Source organism: Entelurus aequoreus, linkage group LG28 (genome assembly GCF_033978785.1).
Source record: "Entelurus aequoreus isolate RoL-2023_Sb linkage group LG28, RoL_Eaeq_v1.1, whole genome shotgun sequence".
NCBI classification, from domain to species: domain Eukaryota; kingdom Metazoa; phylum Chordata; class Actinopteri; order Syngnathiformes; family Syngnathidae; genus Entelurus; species Entelurus aequoreus.
The window spans coordinates 13,783,897-13,798,896 of record NC_084758.1 but is presented as its reverse complement, the minus strand read 5'-3'; the positions used below and the strand labels follow the sequence as shown (position 1 = coordinate 13,798,896).

Genomic DNA, 15,000 nt, shown 5'->3' with positions numbered 1-15,000 from the left:
CGTTCCTACACCTGACATCCACTGTAATGATACCAAGTAAAGGAGCGTATCTAGTCGATACTACTATGATTACATCGATATTTTTTAGCATCACGAAACCTTTTTATTTTTTATTTATATTATGTTGTTTATAAACTCAGGAAATACGTCCCTGGACACATGAGGACTTTGAATATGACCAACGTATGATCTTGTAACGACTTGGTATCGGATCAATACTCAAATTTGTGGTATGCTTCAAAACTAATGTAAAGTATCAAAGAAGAGAAGAATAAGTGATTATTACATTTTAACAGAAGTGTAATCAGAACATGTTGAAACGGAAAATAAGCAGATATTAACAGTAAATGAACAAGTAGATTAATAATTCATTTTTACAGCTTGTCTTTTATATTGTTGACAAAATAATAGGTGTATAAATGACACAATATGTTACTGCATATGTCAGCAGACTAATTAGGAGCCTTTGTTTGTTTACTTACTAATAAAAGACAAGTTGTCTAGTATGTTCACTATTTTACTTAAGGACAAACTTGCAATAATAAACATATGTTTAATGTACCCTAAGATTTGTTGTTAAAATAAAGCCAATAATGAAATTTTTTGTGGTCCCCTTTATTTAGAAAAGTATCGAAAAGTACCGAAAAGTATCGAAATACATGTTGGTACCGGTATCGGTACCAAAATATTGGTATCGGGAAAACACTAACGGAAATATATTTGAACCTTAATGTTAATTTACCTTAAAGGTTTTATCGATAATGTTTTTTTACGTAATGTTTTTAATACCGTAAAAATACATTTATACACTAAGGTGTCTTGCCATTAATTTTTTTAAATATCTTAATTGTTTTATACCTTTAATGTATCGTAACTGTTTTTTACCCTAAATGTTTTGTCGTAAATGTTTTTTACTATAAATGTTTTTATATCGTAAATGTTTGTATACAGTAATGTTTTACCATTAGTATTTTATTATCGCAACGTTTTTTTATATCATAAATGGTTTTTAAACAGTAAATGTTTTTCAAAGGGTAACTGTTTTTATACTGTAAATGCTACATTGCTATACCTAACGTGAGTGTTTTATAGGCTGTAAAAAATCACTGTAAAATGTTTTAAATGTTTTTATACCGGAAATTATTTCCACAGTAAATATTTTATAATGTAAATGTTTTTTATATCATAAATGATTTTTTTTACATCATATATGTTTTCACTGTAAATTTTGCACAGTAAATGTTGTTTGTAGCTTACATTTTTTACACAGTAAATGTTTTATGTCCTAAATGTTTTTTTTTACATCGTAAATGTTTTTAACGTAAACGTTAAATCTTAACCGTTGTCTGTAGCATAAATTTATTACAGAGTAAATATTTTATATCGTAAATTTTTATTACATCGTAAATGTTTTACTGTAAAATTTACATGGTAAATGTTGTTTGTAGCTTACATTTTTCACACAGTAAATATTATATATCCTAAAATGTTTTACATCGTAAACGTTTTTACCGTAAATGTTGTTTGTAGTGTAAATGTTTTACAGAGTAAATATTTTATATCGTAATTTTTTATTACATCATAAATGTTTTACTGTAAATGTTACATCGTAAGTGTTGCTTGTAGCATAAATGTTTTACACAGTAAATATTTTATATTGTAAATGTCTTTTACATCGTAAATGTTTTATCTGCAAATGTTACACAGTAAACGTCGTTTGTAGCGTGAATGTAATATGTAAATATTTTATATCGTAAATGTTTTTTACATAGTAAATGTTTTTACCGTAAACGTTAAATCGTAAATGTTGTTTGTGGCATAAATTTGTTACAGAGTAAATATTTTACATTGGAAATGTTTTTTTAGACCGTAAAATGTGACACTGTAAATGTTGTTTGCAGCTTACATTTTGTACACAGTAAATATTATATATCCAAAACATTTTTACATCGTAAATGTTTTTACCGTGAATGTTACACCGCAAATGTTGTTTGTAGCGTAAATGTTTTACAGAGTAAATAATTTCATATCGTACATTTTTATTACATCGTAAATGTTACACCGTTAATGTTGCTTGTGGCATAAATGTTTTACACAGTAAATATTTTATATTGTAAATGTTTTTTACTCCGTAAATGTTTTAACCGCAAAGGTTACACAGTAAATGTTGTTTGTAGCATAAATTTGTTACAGAGTAAATATTTATATCGGAGATGTTTTTTACATCGTAAATATTTTTACTGTAAATGTGACACCATAGGTCGATTGTAGCTTACATTTTTTACACAGTAAATATTATATATCCTAAATTTTTATTACATCATAAATGTTTTAACCTCAAATGTTACACAGTAAATGTTTTCATCGTAAACGTTAAACGTAAATGTTGTTTGTGGCATAAATTTGTTACAGAGTAAATATTTTATGTTGGAAATGTTTTTTACATCGTAAATGTTTTTACCGTAAAATGTGACACGGTAAATGTTGTTTGTAGCTTACATTTTGTACACAGTAAATATTATATATCCAAAACATTTTTACATCGTATATCGGAGATGTTTTTTACATCGTAAATGTTTTTACCGTTAATGTGACACCATAGGTTGTTTGTAGCTTAAATTTTTTACGCGGTAAACATTATATCCTAAATTTTTATTACATCGTAAATGTTTTACCGTAAATGTTACACCGTTAATGTTGCTTGTAGCATAAATGTTTTACATAGTAAATATTTTATATTGTAAATGTTTTTTACTTCGTAAATGTTTTAACCGCAAATGTTACACAGTAAATGTTGTTTGTAGCATAAATTTGTTACAGAGTAAATATTTTATATTGGAGATGTTTTTTACATCGTAAATATTTTTACTGTAAATGTGACACCATAGGTCGTTTGTAGCTTACCTTTTTTAGACAGTAAATATTATATACCCTAAATTTTTATTACATTGTAAATGTTTTAACCACAAATGTTACACAGTAAATGTTGTTTGTAGCGTAAATGTTTTACAGAGTAAATATTTTAAATGGTAAATGTTTTATACTTGTGGATGTTTTTTCCCCATAAAAGTTTTCTCTATTGTAAATGTTTTTACATCGTAAATGTGACACGGTAAATGTTGTTTGCAGCTGACATTTTGTACACAGTAAATATTATATATCCAAAACATTTTTACATCGTAAATGTTTTTACCGTGAATGTTACCGCGCAAATGTTGTTTTTAGCGTAAATGTTTTACAGAGTAAATCATTTCATATCGTACATTTTTATTACATCGTAAATGTTTTACCGTAAATGTTACACCGTTAATGTTGCTTGTAGCATTAATGTTTTACAGTGTAAATATTTTATATTGTAAATGTTTTTTACTTCGTAAATGTTTTATCTGCAAATGTTAATCAGTAAACGTTGTTTGTAGCGTTAATGTTTTACAGAGTAAATATTTTCTATCGTAAAGGTTTTTTACATAGTAAATGTTTTTACTGTAAACATTAAATCGAAAATGTTGTTTGTGGCATAAATTTGTTACAGAGTAAATATTTTACATTGGAAATGTTTTTTACATTGGAAATGTTTTTTACATTGGAAATGTGACACGGTAAATTTTGTTTGTAGCTTACATTTTGTATACAGTGAATATTATATATCCAAAACATTTTTACATCGTAAATGTTTTTACCGTGAATGTTACCCTGCAAATGTTGTTTTTAGCGTAAATGTTTTACAGAGTAAATAATTTAATATCGTAAATTGTTATTACATCATAAATGTTTTACCGTAAACGTTACACCTTTAATGTTTTTTTACACAGTAAATATTTTATATTGTAAATGTTTTTACTTACTGTGGCATTAATTTGTTACAGAGTAAATATTTTATATCGGAGATGTTTTTCACATCGTAAATATTTTTACCGTAAATGTGACAACATAGGTCGTTTGTAGCTTACATTTTTTACACAGTAAATATTATATATCCTACATTTTTATTACATGTAAATGTTTTAACCGCAAATGTTACACAGTAAATGTTGTTTGTAGCGTTAATGTTTTACACAGTAAATATTTTATATCGTAAATGTTTTATACTTGTGGATTTTTTTTCCCCATAAAAGTTTTCTCTATTGTAAATGTTTTTACCGTAAAATGTAACACGGTAAATGTTGTTTGCAGCTTACATTTTGTAAACAGTAAATATTATATATCCAAAACATTTTTACATCGTAAATGTTTTTACCGTGAATGTTACACCGCAAATGTTGTTTTTAGCGTAAATGATTTACAGAGTAAATAATTTCATATTGTAAATTTTATTACATCGTAAATGTTTTACCGTAAAATGTTACACCGTTAATGTTGCTTGTAGCGTAAATGTTTTACACAGTAAATATTTTATATTGTAAATGTTTTTTACTTCGTAAATGTTTTAACCGCAAATGTTACACAGTAAGTGTTGTTTGTAGCATAAATTTGTTACAGAGTAAATATCTATATCGGAGATGTTTTTTACATCGTAAATATTTTTACTGTAAATGTGACACCGTAGGTCGTTTGTAGCTTACATTTTTTACACAGTAAGTATTATATATTCTAAATTTTTATTACATCGTAAATGTTTTAACCGCAAATGTTACACTGTAAATGTTGTTTGTAGCGTAAATGTTTTATAGAGTAAATATTTTTTATCGTAAATGTTTTATACTTGTAGATGTTTTTTCCCTATAAAAGTTTTCTGTATTGTAAATGTCGCAATGATAGTTGGAGCCTTTATTAGCTTAATGTAATATTTACTAGCTGGCGCATAAAGAGGACTAAAAAAGGACACAGATGATATTTGGAGAGAGGATGTTATTTCCTAAATAGTAGTTTTAAATAACATCTTTTTTAAACCACAATAATAATTTGGGAAGCATGAGAAAGTGAAATTGTGAATAAGTATATTGTACAAATAGTTTACAGTAAATGACCGTGACAAAGTGTAACACGCATGATTTGAAGTAGCAACATTTTATAGCGCATACAGAGCTGGATTTACACGTCCAAAGCAGCTGCTGTCTTTCTTCATGCAGCATGAAATGTGTTCAGTGCACATAAATGATGATCATATTTGACACGATGCTATTGGAGCCGTCACTTCAGATCCTAAATTATGATTTTTTTTTTATTAAAGATTCTTCATCATGTTAAATGTTAGCTGTCACTCCCGCTCTAAATGATTTGTTTATGAGGAATTCTTTATCGCATCAAATGTTAGCTGTCACTTACGCTCCTAAATGGTTTATTTACGAAGGGTTCTTTGTGACGATGATATTTGGAGCGACGCTAGCTGTCAGGAAAGACGCGAAGAGACAAATGTGATGGCTTGTGTTTTCTCCGCCGTCGCCGTACCAGCCAGGCCTGCCTGTGCTCCAGATGTGGGAGCTCACTGTGTCTCCTTTCCTTTAGGGGAGCAGGCAGAGGAGAGCCGAGCACGAGAGGCCGCAGGGGGGGCGGGGGCGGCCGGGCCCCTCTGCCCTCTCCCCAAGGGGGACATCGGGAGGGTCCCCGTCTGGAGCACGGTGGACACCTTAACTAAATGCTATTACCCCGAGCTCGCTCACCTGCGAGACGCCAATGGCCTTCTTGCAGACTATTCTTTCCCAAAGGGGGCTTGCCCAGGTGAGTCGCCCACCCCTCACCCGCTCACCCCCATACCACCTCACCCCAACACACTAGAATCTTGAACTAAACCCTGAGCAACATACTCCCTTCATGCAGCGTCAGTGAGCTCCTCAGCGATCCTGTACAAAGACGGCCGACATGCTGTGTCTGCGATACAGAAAGAGACAATACTGATATCATCCACTTATTTGTTCCTGATTTAAGACACAAAAATATCTTTCTAAACAAAAAAGAAAGACTTTGATAATAATAAGCTGCAGTTTTGTAAAAGAAATAACAAAATAGGCAGCGGTTTAAAAAATTTGACAAAAAAACATGAAGAAAAAAAACAAGCGGGGGTTAGTAAAAAAGAATAAAATAAAATAAAAAGAGCTTTAGTAAAAAAATAAATAATAAATAAATAAATAAAAAGGCAGGGGGTGAGTAAAAAGAGAATAAAAAATAAGCAGAGGGTTAGTAAAAAAAAAAAAAAATAGGCAGCAAGTTAGTAAAAAAATAAAATAAAATATGCAGGGCATTAATAAACATTTTTTTAAATTAAATAAGCAGTGGGTTAGTAAAACAAAAAAAGAATAAGCAGCGGGTTAGTAAAAAAATAAAATAAAATGAGCAGGAGGTTCATAAAAAAAAAAGCAGCGGGTTAGTAAAAACATAAATAAAAAATTAAGCCGTGGGTTAGTCAAAAAATAAATAAATAAATAAGCAGGAGGTTAGTAAAAACTAAATTACAAAAAATAAGCAGGAGGTTAGTAAAAATGAAATAATAAGCAGGGGAGTTACTAAAAAAGATTTAAAAAAAAAAAAGAGTACTGGGTTAGCAAAAAAAGTGTTAGTAAAAAAATAAAAAAAAATAAAAAAAAAACAAACCAATGGGTTAGTAACAAATTTAAAATAAGCACTTGGTTAGTAAAAAAACAAAAAAAAAATAAACGGGGTTGGTAAATAAAAAAAAAAAGAAAAAAAAGGAGGTTAATAAAAAAAATAAAAAATAAGCCGTGGGTTAGAAAATAAAACAAAATAAACAGGGGATTAGTAAAAAAAATATATATACATCCATATATATATACATATACATAAAAAAAGAACTATATATATATATATATATATATATATATATATATATATATATATATATATATATATATATATATATATATATATATATATATATATATATATATATATATATATATACACTACCGTTCAAAAGTTTGGGGTCACCCAAAAAATTTTGTGGAATAGCCTTCATTTCTAAGAACAAGAATAGACTGTCGAGTTTCTGATGAAAGTTCTCTTTTTCTGGCCATTTTGAGCGTTTAATTGACCCCACAAATGTGATGCTCCAGAAACTCAATCTGCTCAAAGGAAGGTCAGTTTTGTAGCTTCTGTAAGGAGCTAAACTGTTTTCAGATGTGTGAACAAGGGTTTTCTAATCATCAATTAGCCTTCTGAGCCAAGAGCAAACACATTGTACCATTAGAACACTGGAGTGATAGTTGCTGGAAATGGGCCTCTATACACCTATGTAGATATTGCACCAAAAACCAGACATTTGCAGCTAGAATAGTCATTTACCACATTAGCAATGTATAGAGTGTATTTCTTTAAAGTTAAGACTAGTTTAAAGTTATCTTCATTGAAAAGTACAGTGCTTTTCCTTCCTTCAAAAATAAGGACATTTCAATGTGACCCCAAACTTTTGAACGGTAGTGTATATATATATATATATATATATATATATATATATATATATGCAGCGGGTTAGAAAATGCAGCGGTGTAGTAAAAGAAACAAAAACAAGTATGTGGTTAGTAAAAAAGACAAAATTAGCAGTTGGTTGGATAAAAAAAACCTAAAAAAGCTGTGTACTGTATTAATAAAAAAAACAAAATAAAAATAGCAGTGGGTTGGTTAAAAAGAATTGGTTAGCAAAAAAAATAAAAAAATAAAATAAATAAATAAATTAGCAGATAAGCAAAATATAAGCAAATAAAATAAGCAGCATGTTAGGAAACATTAAATAAAGCGGTGCGTAAGCTGTCAGCGGGTCGAATTAAAAAAAGCAACAGTTTAGGGGAGAAAAGCAGTAGTAAAAAAAAAACAACAAACACAAAGTAAGAAGCAGCACGTGAGTAAAACGTTGTGTATTGGATCCCACTGTTGCTATGCCGACAATGACCCTGGAAAACACAACAAAAGTGTTTATTATTGTATTATTGACATCCACAACAATAAGTCAAGGTGAGTTTCTTGCTACAAAGCAGCATTTAGTGCGCAGTCGACTACAAAGCAGCATTTAGCATGCAGTCGACTACAAAGCAGCATTTAGTACGCAAGCGACTACAAAGCAGCATTCAGCACGCAGGTGACTACAAAGCAGCATTTAGCACGCAGGCGACTACAAAGCAGCATTTAGCACGCAGTCAATTACTTGTATCTTTCAATCGAGTCTCTGAAAGTGATGTATTGGATACATGTGCAGGTCTGATGAAGACCATGGACATGAAAGGAGTGTTTAGAAGTTGAAGTTGAGTGACTATTCATTGAAAGGTAGAAGAGTTAGAAGAAAAGTCATTTCCTCCTTAGAGAATCCCCTCAAGCCAAAGTCAAGATCTGGAAAGTGCTTCTTCTTTGTTGTGCGCTCAGCAGAAAAACGCAAACTCAGCATTTCCGCGTCCCCCCCCCCTTTGCAGCCGCCCTGTCCCCCTTCTCCGTGACCCGCCGCATCGGCCACCCCTACCAGAACCGGACGCCGCCCAAGAGGAAAAAGCCGCGCACGTCCTTCAGCCGGGTGCAGATCTGCGAGCTGGAGAAGCGTTTCCATCGCCAGAAGTACCTGGCGTCCGCTGAGCGCGCCACCTTGGCCAAGGCCCTCAAGATGACGGACGCGCAGGTCAAGACCTGGTTCCAGAACCGACGCACAAAATGGCGGTAAGGTACCACCTCGAGCCGCTTGGGTTTTTGATGTGACGCTGGTTTGTTTCGCTCGGCACAAAATGGCGACACCTTTTCCGCTGAGGCCAGTTGCCTTGACCAAGCACAATTACCGGAGCCTCCTAAAGGCCTTTTAGAAGAACTGCTGACCACGGCAATACTCGGACACTCCCTGGAGGCTGCGTGCCGCCACTCCCTCCTCAGACGCCGCTTAGCGATAAATCTGACAAGAGTGCCCCGCCCATAAAGCCACTGCACTTTTTAAAAGCACTTTAAAAACGTTTTTTACGACACGGACACTCAAAAACGTCTTTTCGGTAAATAAAACGCACACATGAACGCTTTACCTTAGACAATATGAACATTTGATATCAGCATTCTTATCATTACTGTCACCGTATTGTTCAACGTGCTCAAAAACACTGCAATCTTTTAACCACCTTTTATTTCCTTAGCAGAAGAAACATTAAATATAGTTTTAGCACATGTTCAGTGTTTAAATATGTTTATCTTCTTCCATTTCAATGTGCGATTATCCCACTCACAGCGAGCTAGCGGTTAGCCACATTAGCTGCCTGCCAGAGTAGTAGTAGTAGAAACATTAAATATTGTTCGGACATTTTGTTATTTAGGTGTTTGAATAAGTTCATCTTCTTACATTTTGATTTGCAAAGGTTTTAGACTTAGCGATTAGCCTGCTAGCTGCAAGGCAGCTAGAGATTAGCGTGCTAGCTGCTTTTCAAGAAGAAACATTAATTCTTCTTCCGGCTTCTTGTTATTTAAAGTGTTTGAATATGTTAATTTTCTTACATTTTAATTTGTAAAGGTTTCCGAATCAGCGATTATCCCACTCGTAGCAAGCTAGCGGTTAGCCACATTAGCTGCCTGCCAGAGATTAGCGTGCTAGCTGCTTCTCTAGTAGAAACATTAAATATTGTTCGGACATTTTGTTATTTAAAGTGTTTGAATATGTTCATCTTATAAATAAATAAATCTTCTTACATTTTGATTCGTAAAGGTTTTAGAGTTGGCGATTAGCCTGCTAGCTGCGAGCTAGCTAGAGATTTGCGTGCTAGCTGTTTCTCTAGAAGAAACATTCAATATTTTTCTGGCTACTTGTTATTTAAAGTGTTTGAATATGTTAATTTTCTTACATTTTAATTTGTAAAGGTTTCCGAATCAGCGATTATCCCACTCGCAGCGGGCTAGCGGTTAGCACGTTTGCTGTCTGCTAGAGATTAGCGTGCTAGCTGCTTCTCTAGTAGAAACATTAAATATTGTTCGGACATTTTGTTATTTAAAGTGTTTGAATATGTTCATCTTATAAATAAATAAATCTTCTTACATTTTGATTCGTAAAGGTTTTAGAGTTGGCGATTAGCCTGCTAGCTGCGAGCTAGCTAGAGATTTGCGTGCTAGCTGTTTCTCTAGAATAAACATTCAATATTTTTCTGGCTTCTTGTTATTTAAAGTGTTTGAATATGTTAATTTTCTTACATTTTAATTTGTAAAGGTTTCTAAATCAGCAATCATCCCACTCGCAGAGGGCTAGTGGTTAGCACATTAGCTGCCTGCTAGAGATTAGCATGCCAGCTGCTTCTCTAGTAGAAACATTAAATATTGTTTGGACATTTTTTTATTCAAGTGTTTAGATATGTTCGTCTTCTTACATTTTTATTTGTAAAGGTTTTAGAGTTGGCGATTAGCCTGCTAGCTGCGAGCTATCTAGAGATTAGCGTGCTAGTGGTTTCTCTAGAAGAAACATTAAATATTTTTCTGGCTTCTTGTTATTTAAAGTGTTTGAATATGTTAATTTTCTTATATTTTAAATTGTAAAGGTTTCCGACTCAGCGATGATCCCACTCGCAGCGAGCTAGCGGTTACCCACATTAGCTGCCTGCTAGAGATTAGCGTGCCAGCTGCTTCTCTAGTGGAAACATTAAATATTGTTCGGACATTTTGTTATTTAGGTGTTTGAATATGTTCATCTTATTACATTTTGATTTGTAAAGGTTTTAGAGTTAGCGATTAGCCTGCTAGCTGTGAGCTAGATAGAGATTTGCGTGCTAGCGGTTTCTCTAGAAGAAACATTACATATTTTTCTGGCTTCTTGTTATTTAAAGTGTTTGACTATGTTAATTTTCTTACATTTTAATTTTTAAAGGCTTCTGAATCAGCGATTAACCCACTCGCAGCGGGCTAGTGGTTAGCACATGAGCTGCCTGCTAGAGATTAGCGTGCCAGCTGCTTCTCTAGTAGAAACATTAAATATTGTTCGGACATTTTGTTGTTTGAATATGTTCATCTTCTTACATTATTATTTGTAAAGGTTTTAGAGTTAGCGATTAGCCTGCTAGCTGCCAGCCAGCTAGAGATTAGCGTGCTAGTTGCTTCTCAAGAAGAAACATGAATTCTTTTTCCGGCTTCTTGTTATTTAAAGTGTTAGAATATGTTAATTTTCTTACATTTTAATTTGTAAAGGTTTCCGAATCAGCGATTATCCCACTCGCAGCGGGCTAGCGGTTAGCCACATTAGCTGCCTGCTAGAGATTAGCGTGCCAGCTGCTTCTCTAGTACAAACATTAAATATTGTTGGGACATTTTGTTATTTAGGTGTTTGAATATGTTCATCTTCTTACATTTTGATTTGTAAAGGTGTTAGAGTTAGCGATTAGCCTACTAGCTGCGAGCCAGCTAGAGATTAGCATGATAGCTGCTTCTCAAGAAGAAACATTACATCTTTTTCCTGCTTCTTGTTATTTAAAGTGTTTGTATATGTTAATTTTCTTACATTTTAATTTGTAAAGGTTTCTGAATCAGCGATTAACCCACTCGCAGCGGGCTAGTGGTTAGCACATGAGCTGCCTGCTAGAGATTAGCATGCCAGCTGCTTCTCTAGTAGAAACATTAAATATTGTTCTGACATTTTGTTGTTTAGGTGTTTGAATATGTTCATCTTCTTACATTTTTATTTGTAAAGGTTTTAGAGTTAGCGATTAGCCTGCTAGCTGCCAGCCAGCTAGAGATTAGCGTGCTAGCTGCTTCTCAAGAAGAAACATTACATCTTTTTCCTGCTTCTTGTTATTTAAAGTGTTTGTATATGTTAATTTTCTTACATTTTAATTTGTAAAGGTTTCTGAATCAGCGATTAACCCACTCGCAGCGGGCTAGTGGTTAGCACATGAGCTGCCTGCTAGAGATTAGCGTGCCAGCTGCTTCTCTAGTAGAAACATTAAATATTGTTCTGACATTTTGTTGTTTAGGTGTTTGAATATGTTCATCTTCTTACATTTTTATTTGTAAAGGTTTTAGAGTTAGCGATTAGCCTGCTAGCTGCCAGCCAGCTAGAGATTAGCGTGCTAGCTGCTTCTTAAGAAGAAACATTACATCTTTTTCCGGCTTCTTGTTATTTAAAGTGTTTGAATATGTTAATTTTCTTACATTTTAATTTCTAAAGGTGTCCGAATCAGCGATTATCCCTCTCGCAGCGGGCTAGTGGTTAGCACATGAGCTGCCTGCTAGAGATTAGCGTGCCAGCTGCTTCTCTAGTAGAAACATTAAATATTGTTCGGACATTTTGTTATTTAGGTGTTTGAATATGTTCATCTTCTTACATTTTGATTTGTAAAGGTTTTAGAGTTAGCGATTAGCCTGCTAGCTGTGAGCCAGCTAGAGATTAGCGTGCTAGCTGCTTCTCAAGAAGAAACATGAATTCTTTTTCCGGCTACTTGTTATTTAATTGTTTTTTTTAATTGCTTTCGGTCTCCCCTAGAGGGGGGGGCGGGGGGGGGTTACCCACATATGCGGTCCTCTCCAAGGTTTCTCATAGTCATTCACCGACGTCCCACTGGGGTGAGTTTTTCCTTGCCCGTATGTGGGCTCTGTACCGAGGATGTCGTTGTGGCTTGTACAGCCCTTTGAGACACTTGTGATTTAGGGCTATATAAATAAACATTGATTGATTGATTGATGAATATGTTAATTTTCTTACATTTTATTTCGTAAAGGTTTCCAAATCAGTGATTATTCCACTCACAGCGAGCTAGCGGTTAGCACATTAGCTGCCTGCTAGAGATTAGCGTACCAGCTGCTTCTCTAGTAGAAACATTTAATGTTGTTCGGACATGTTGTTATTTAAGTGTTTAGATATGTTCATCTTCTTACATTTTTATTTGTAAAGGTTTTAGAGTTAGTGATTAGCCTGCTAGCTGCCAGTCAGCTAGAGATTTGCGTGCTAGCGGTTTTGTCTAGAAGAAACATTAAATATTTTTCTGGCTTCTTGTTTTTTAAGGTGTTTGAATATGTTAATTTTCTGACATTTTAATTTGTAAAGGTTTCCGAATCAGCGATTATCCCACTCGCAGCGGGCTAGTACTTAGCACATTAGCTGCCTGCTAGAGATTAGCGTGCTAGCTGCTTCTCTAGTAGAAACATTAAATATTGTTCGGACATTTTGTTATTTAGGTGTTTGAATATGTTCATCTTCTTACATTTTGATTTGTAAAGGTTTTAGAGTTAGCGATTAGCCTGCTAGCTGCGAGCCAGCTAGAGATTAATGTGCTAGCTGCTTCTCAAGAAGAATCATGAAATCTTTTTCTGGCTTCTTGTTATTTAAAGTGTTTGAATATGTTAATTTTCTTACATTTTAATTTGTAAAGGTTTCCGAATCAGCAATTATCCCACCCACAGCGGGCTAGCACATTAGCTGCCTGCTAGAGATTAGTGTGCCAGATGCTTCTCTAGTAGAAAAATTTAGCAATTAGCACACTAGCTGTGAGCTATTGGTTAGCGCATTGGCTGCTCCTCTTGAAAAAACATTAAATATTGTTCTAATTTATTGTGATTTAAGTATCTGAATATGTTTAAATTTCTCCACTTTAATTTGTAAAGGTATTAGAGTTAGCGATCAGCCCACTAGCTGCGAGCTCAAGATTAGTGTGCTAACTGTTTTTCTAGAAGGAAAATTAAATATTTTTTCGGACTTCTTGTTATTCAAGTGTTTGTATATGTTTAACTTCTTCCATTTTAATATGTAAAGGTTTCAGAGTTAGCGATTAGCCCTCTAGCAGTAAGCTAGTGGTTAGGGTGCTAGTTGCCAGCTAGAAATTAGCCTGCAAGCTGCTTCTCTAGAAGAAACATTAAAAAAAAATTCAGATTTGTTGTTATTGAAGTGTTTGAGTATGTTTATCTTCTTCCGTTTTATTTTGTAAAGGTTTTAGAGTTAGCGATTAGCGCACTAGCTGCTTCTCAAGAAGAAACATTAAATATTGTTCTGACTTCTTGTTGTATAAGTCGCTAAGAGATTACCGTGCTAGCGGTTTCTCTAGAAGGAAAATTTAACATTATTCTTACTTCTTGTTATTGAAGTGTTTGAATATGTTTAACTTCTTCCATTTTAATTTGTAGAGATTTTAGAGTTAACGATAAGCCCACTAGCTGTGAGCTAGTGTTTAGCGTACTAGCTGCCAGTTAGAGATTAGCGTGCTACCTGCTTCTCCAGAAAAAACATTAAATATTGTTATGACTTCTTATTAGGTAAGTGTTTGAATATGTTTATCTTCTTCCATTTTAATTTGCAAAGGTTTTAGAGTTAGCAATCAGCCCACTAGCTGCGAGCTCAAGATTAGCGTGCTAACTGTTTTTCTAGAAGGAAAATGTAATATTTTTTCGGACTTCTTGTTATTGAAGTGTTTGTATATGTTTAACTTCTTCCATTTTAATTTGTAAAGGTTTCAGAGTTAGCGATTAGCCCTCTAGCTGTGAGCTAGTGGTTAGGGTGCTGGCTGCCAACTAGAAATTAGCGTGCAAGCTGCTTCTCTAGAAGAAACATTAAAAAATGTTCTGATTTCTTGTTATTGAAGTGTTTGAGTACGTTTACCACTCTGGTCGCTTTGGTGTAGAACACATTAAAGCCTTCTACAGAAAGCTAGGAGTATCCAACGATGATTTCAAATTAGAAATGGTCACAGCTGATGAGGTGTTTAAAAAATTGAGCGCGCTCCACCCTAACAAGGCCACCGGCCTTGATAATATTCCCTCCAGATTCTTCAGGGACTCTGCCTCCATCACTGCCCCGATCATCACGCACATAATTAACCTATCAATTACACAAGGCTAAGTACCAAAAGATTTTAAGATAGCAGGAGTAACTCCCCTCTTTAAAAAAGGAAGCAAATTGGAACCTGGCAACTACCGACCTGTTTCTATTCTCAGTTCCATTTCGAAAGTAATGGAGAAAATAGTTTATGAACAGGTCGATAGTTACCTTGCCACTAATAAACTCATGTACAAATTCCAATCCGGCTTCAGAACTAACCACTCCACTGACACGTCTTCTCTATTTGACCGACCACATCAAACATGAGGTGGACGCGGGCAAATACTGCGGCATGGTCATGCTGGACC

At 33.9% G+C, this 15,000-nt stretch overlaps 1 protein-coding gene across 3 annotated transcripts in view; it reads left to right on the top strand.

Moving 5' to 3' along the window:
- Nucleotides 1-15,000, top strand: part of tlx2 (T cell leukemia homeobox 2) — a 71,641-nt gene that overhangs the window by 20,988 nt on the left and 35,653 nt on the right. For all 3 annotated transcript variants that reach the window (XM_062039806.1, XM_062039805.1, XM_062039807.1), the window contains exons 2-3: nt 5,446-5,658; nt 8,355-8,592. In XM_062039806.1, the coding sequence (XP_061895790.1) occupies nt 5,446-5,658; nt 8,355-8,592 (451 nt within the window). The remainder of the gene's footprint in view (nt 1-5,445; nt 5,659-8,354; nt 8,593-15,000) is intronic.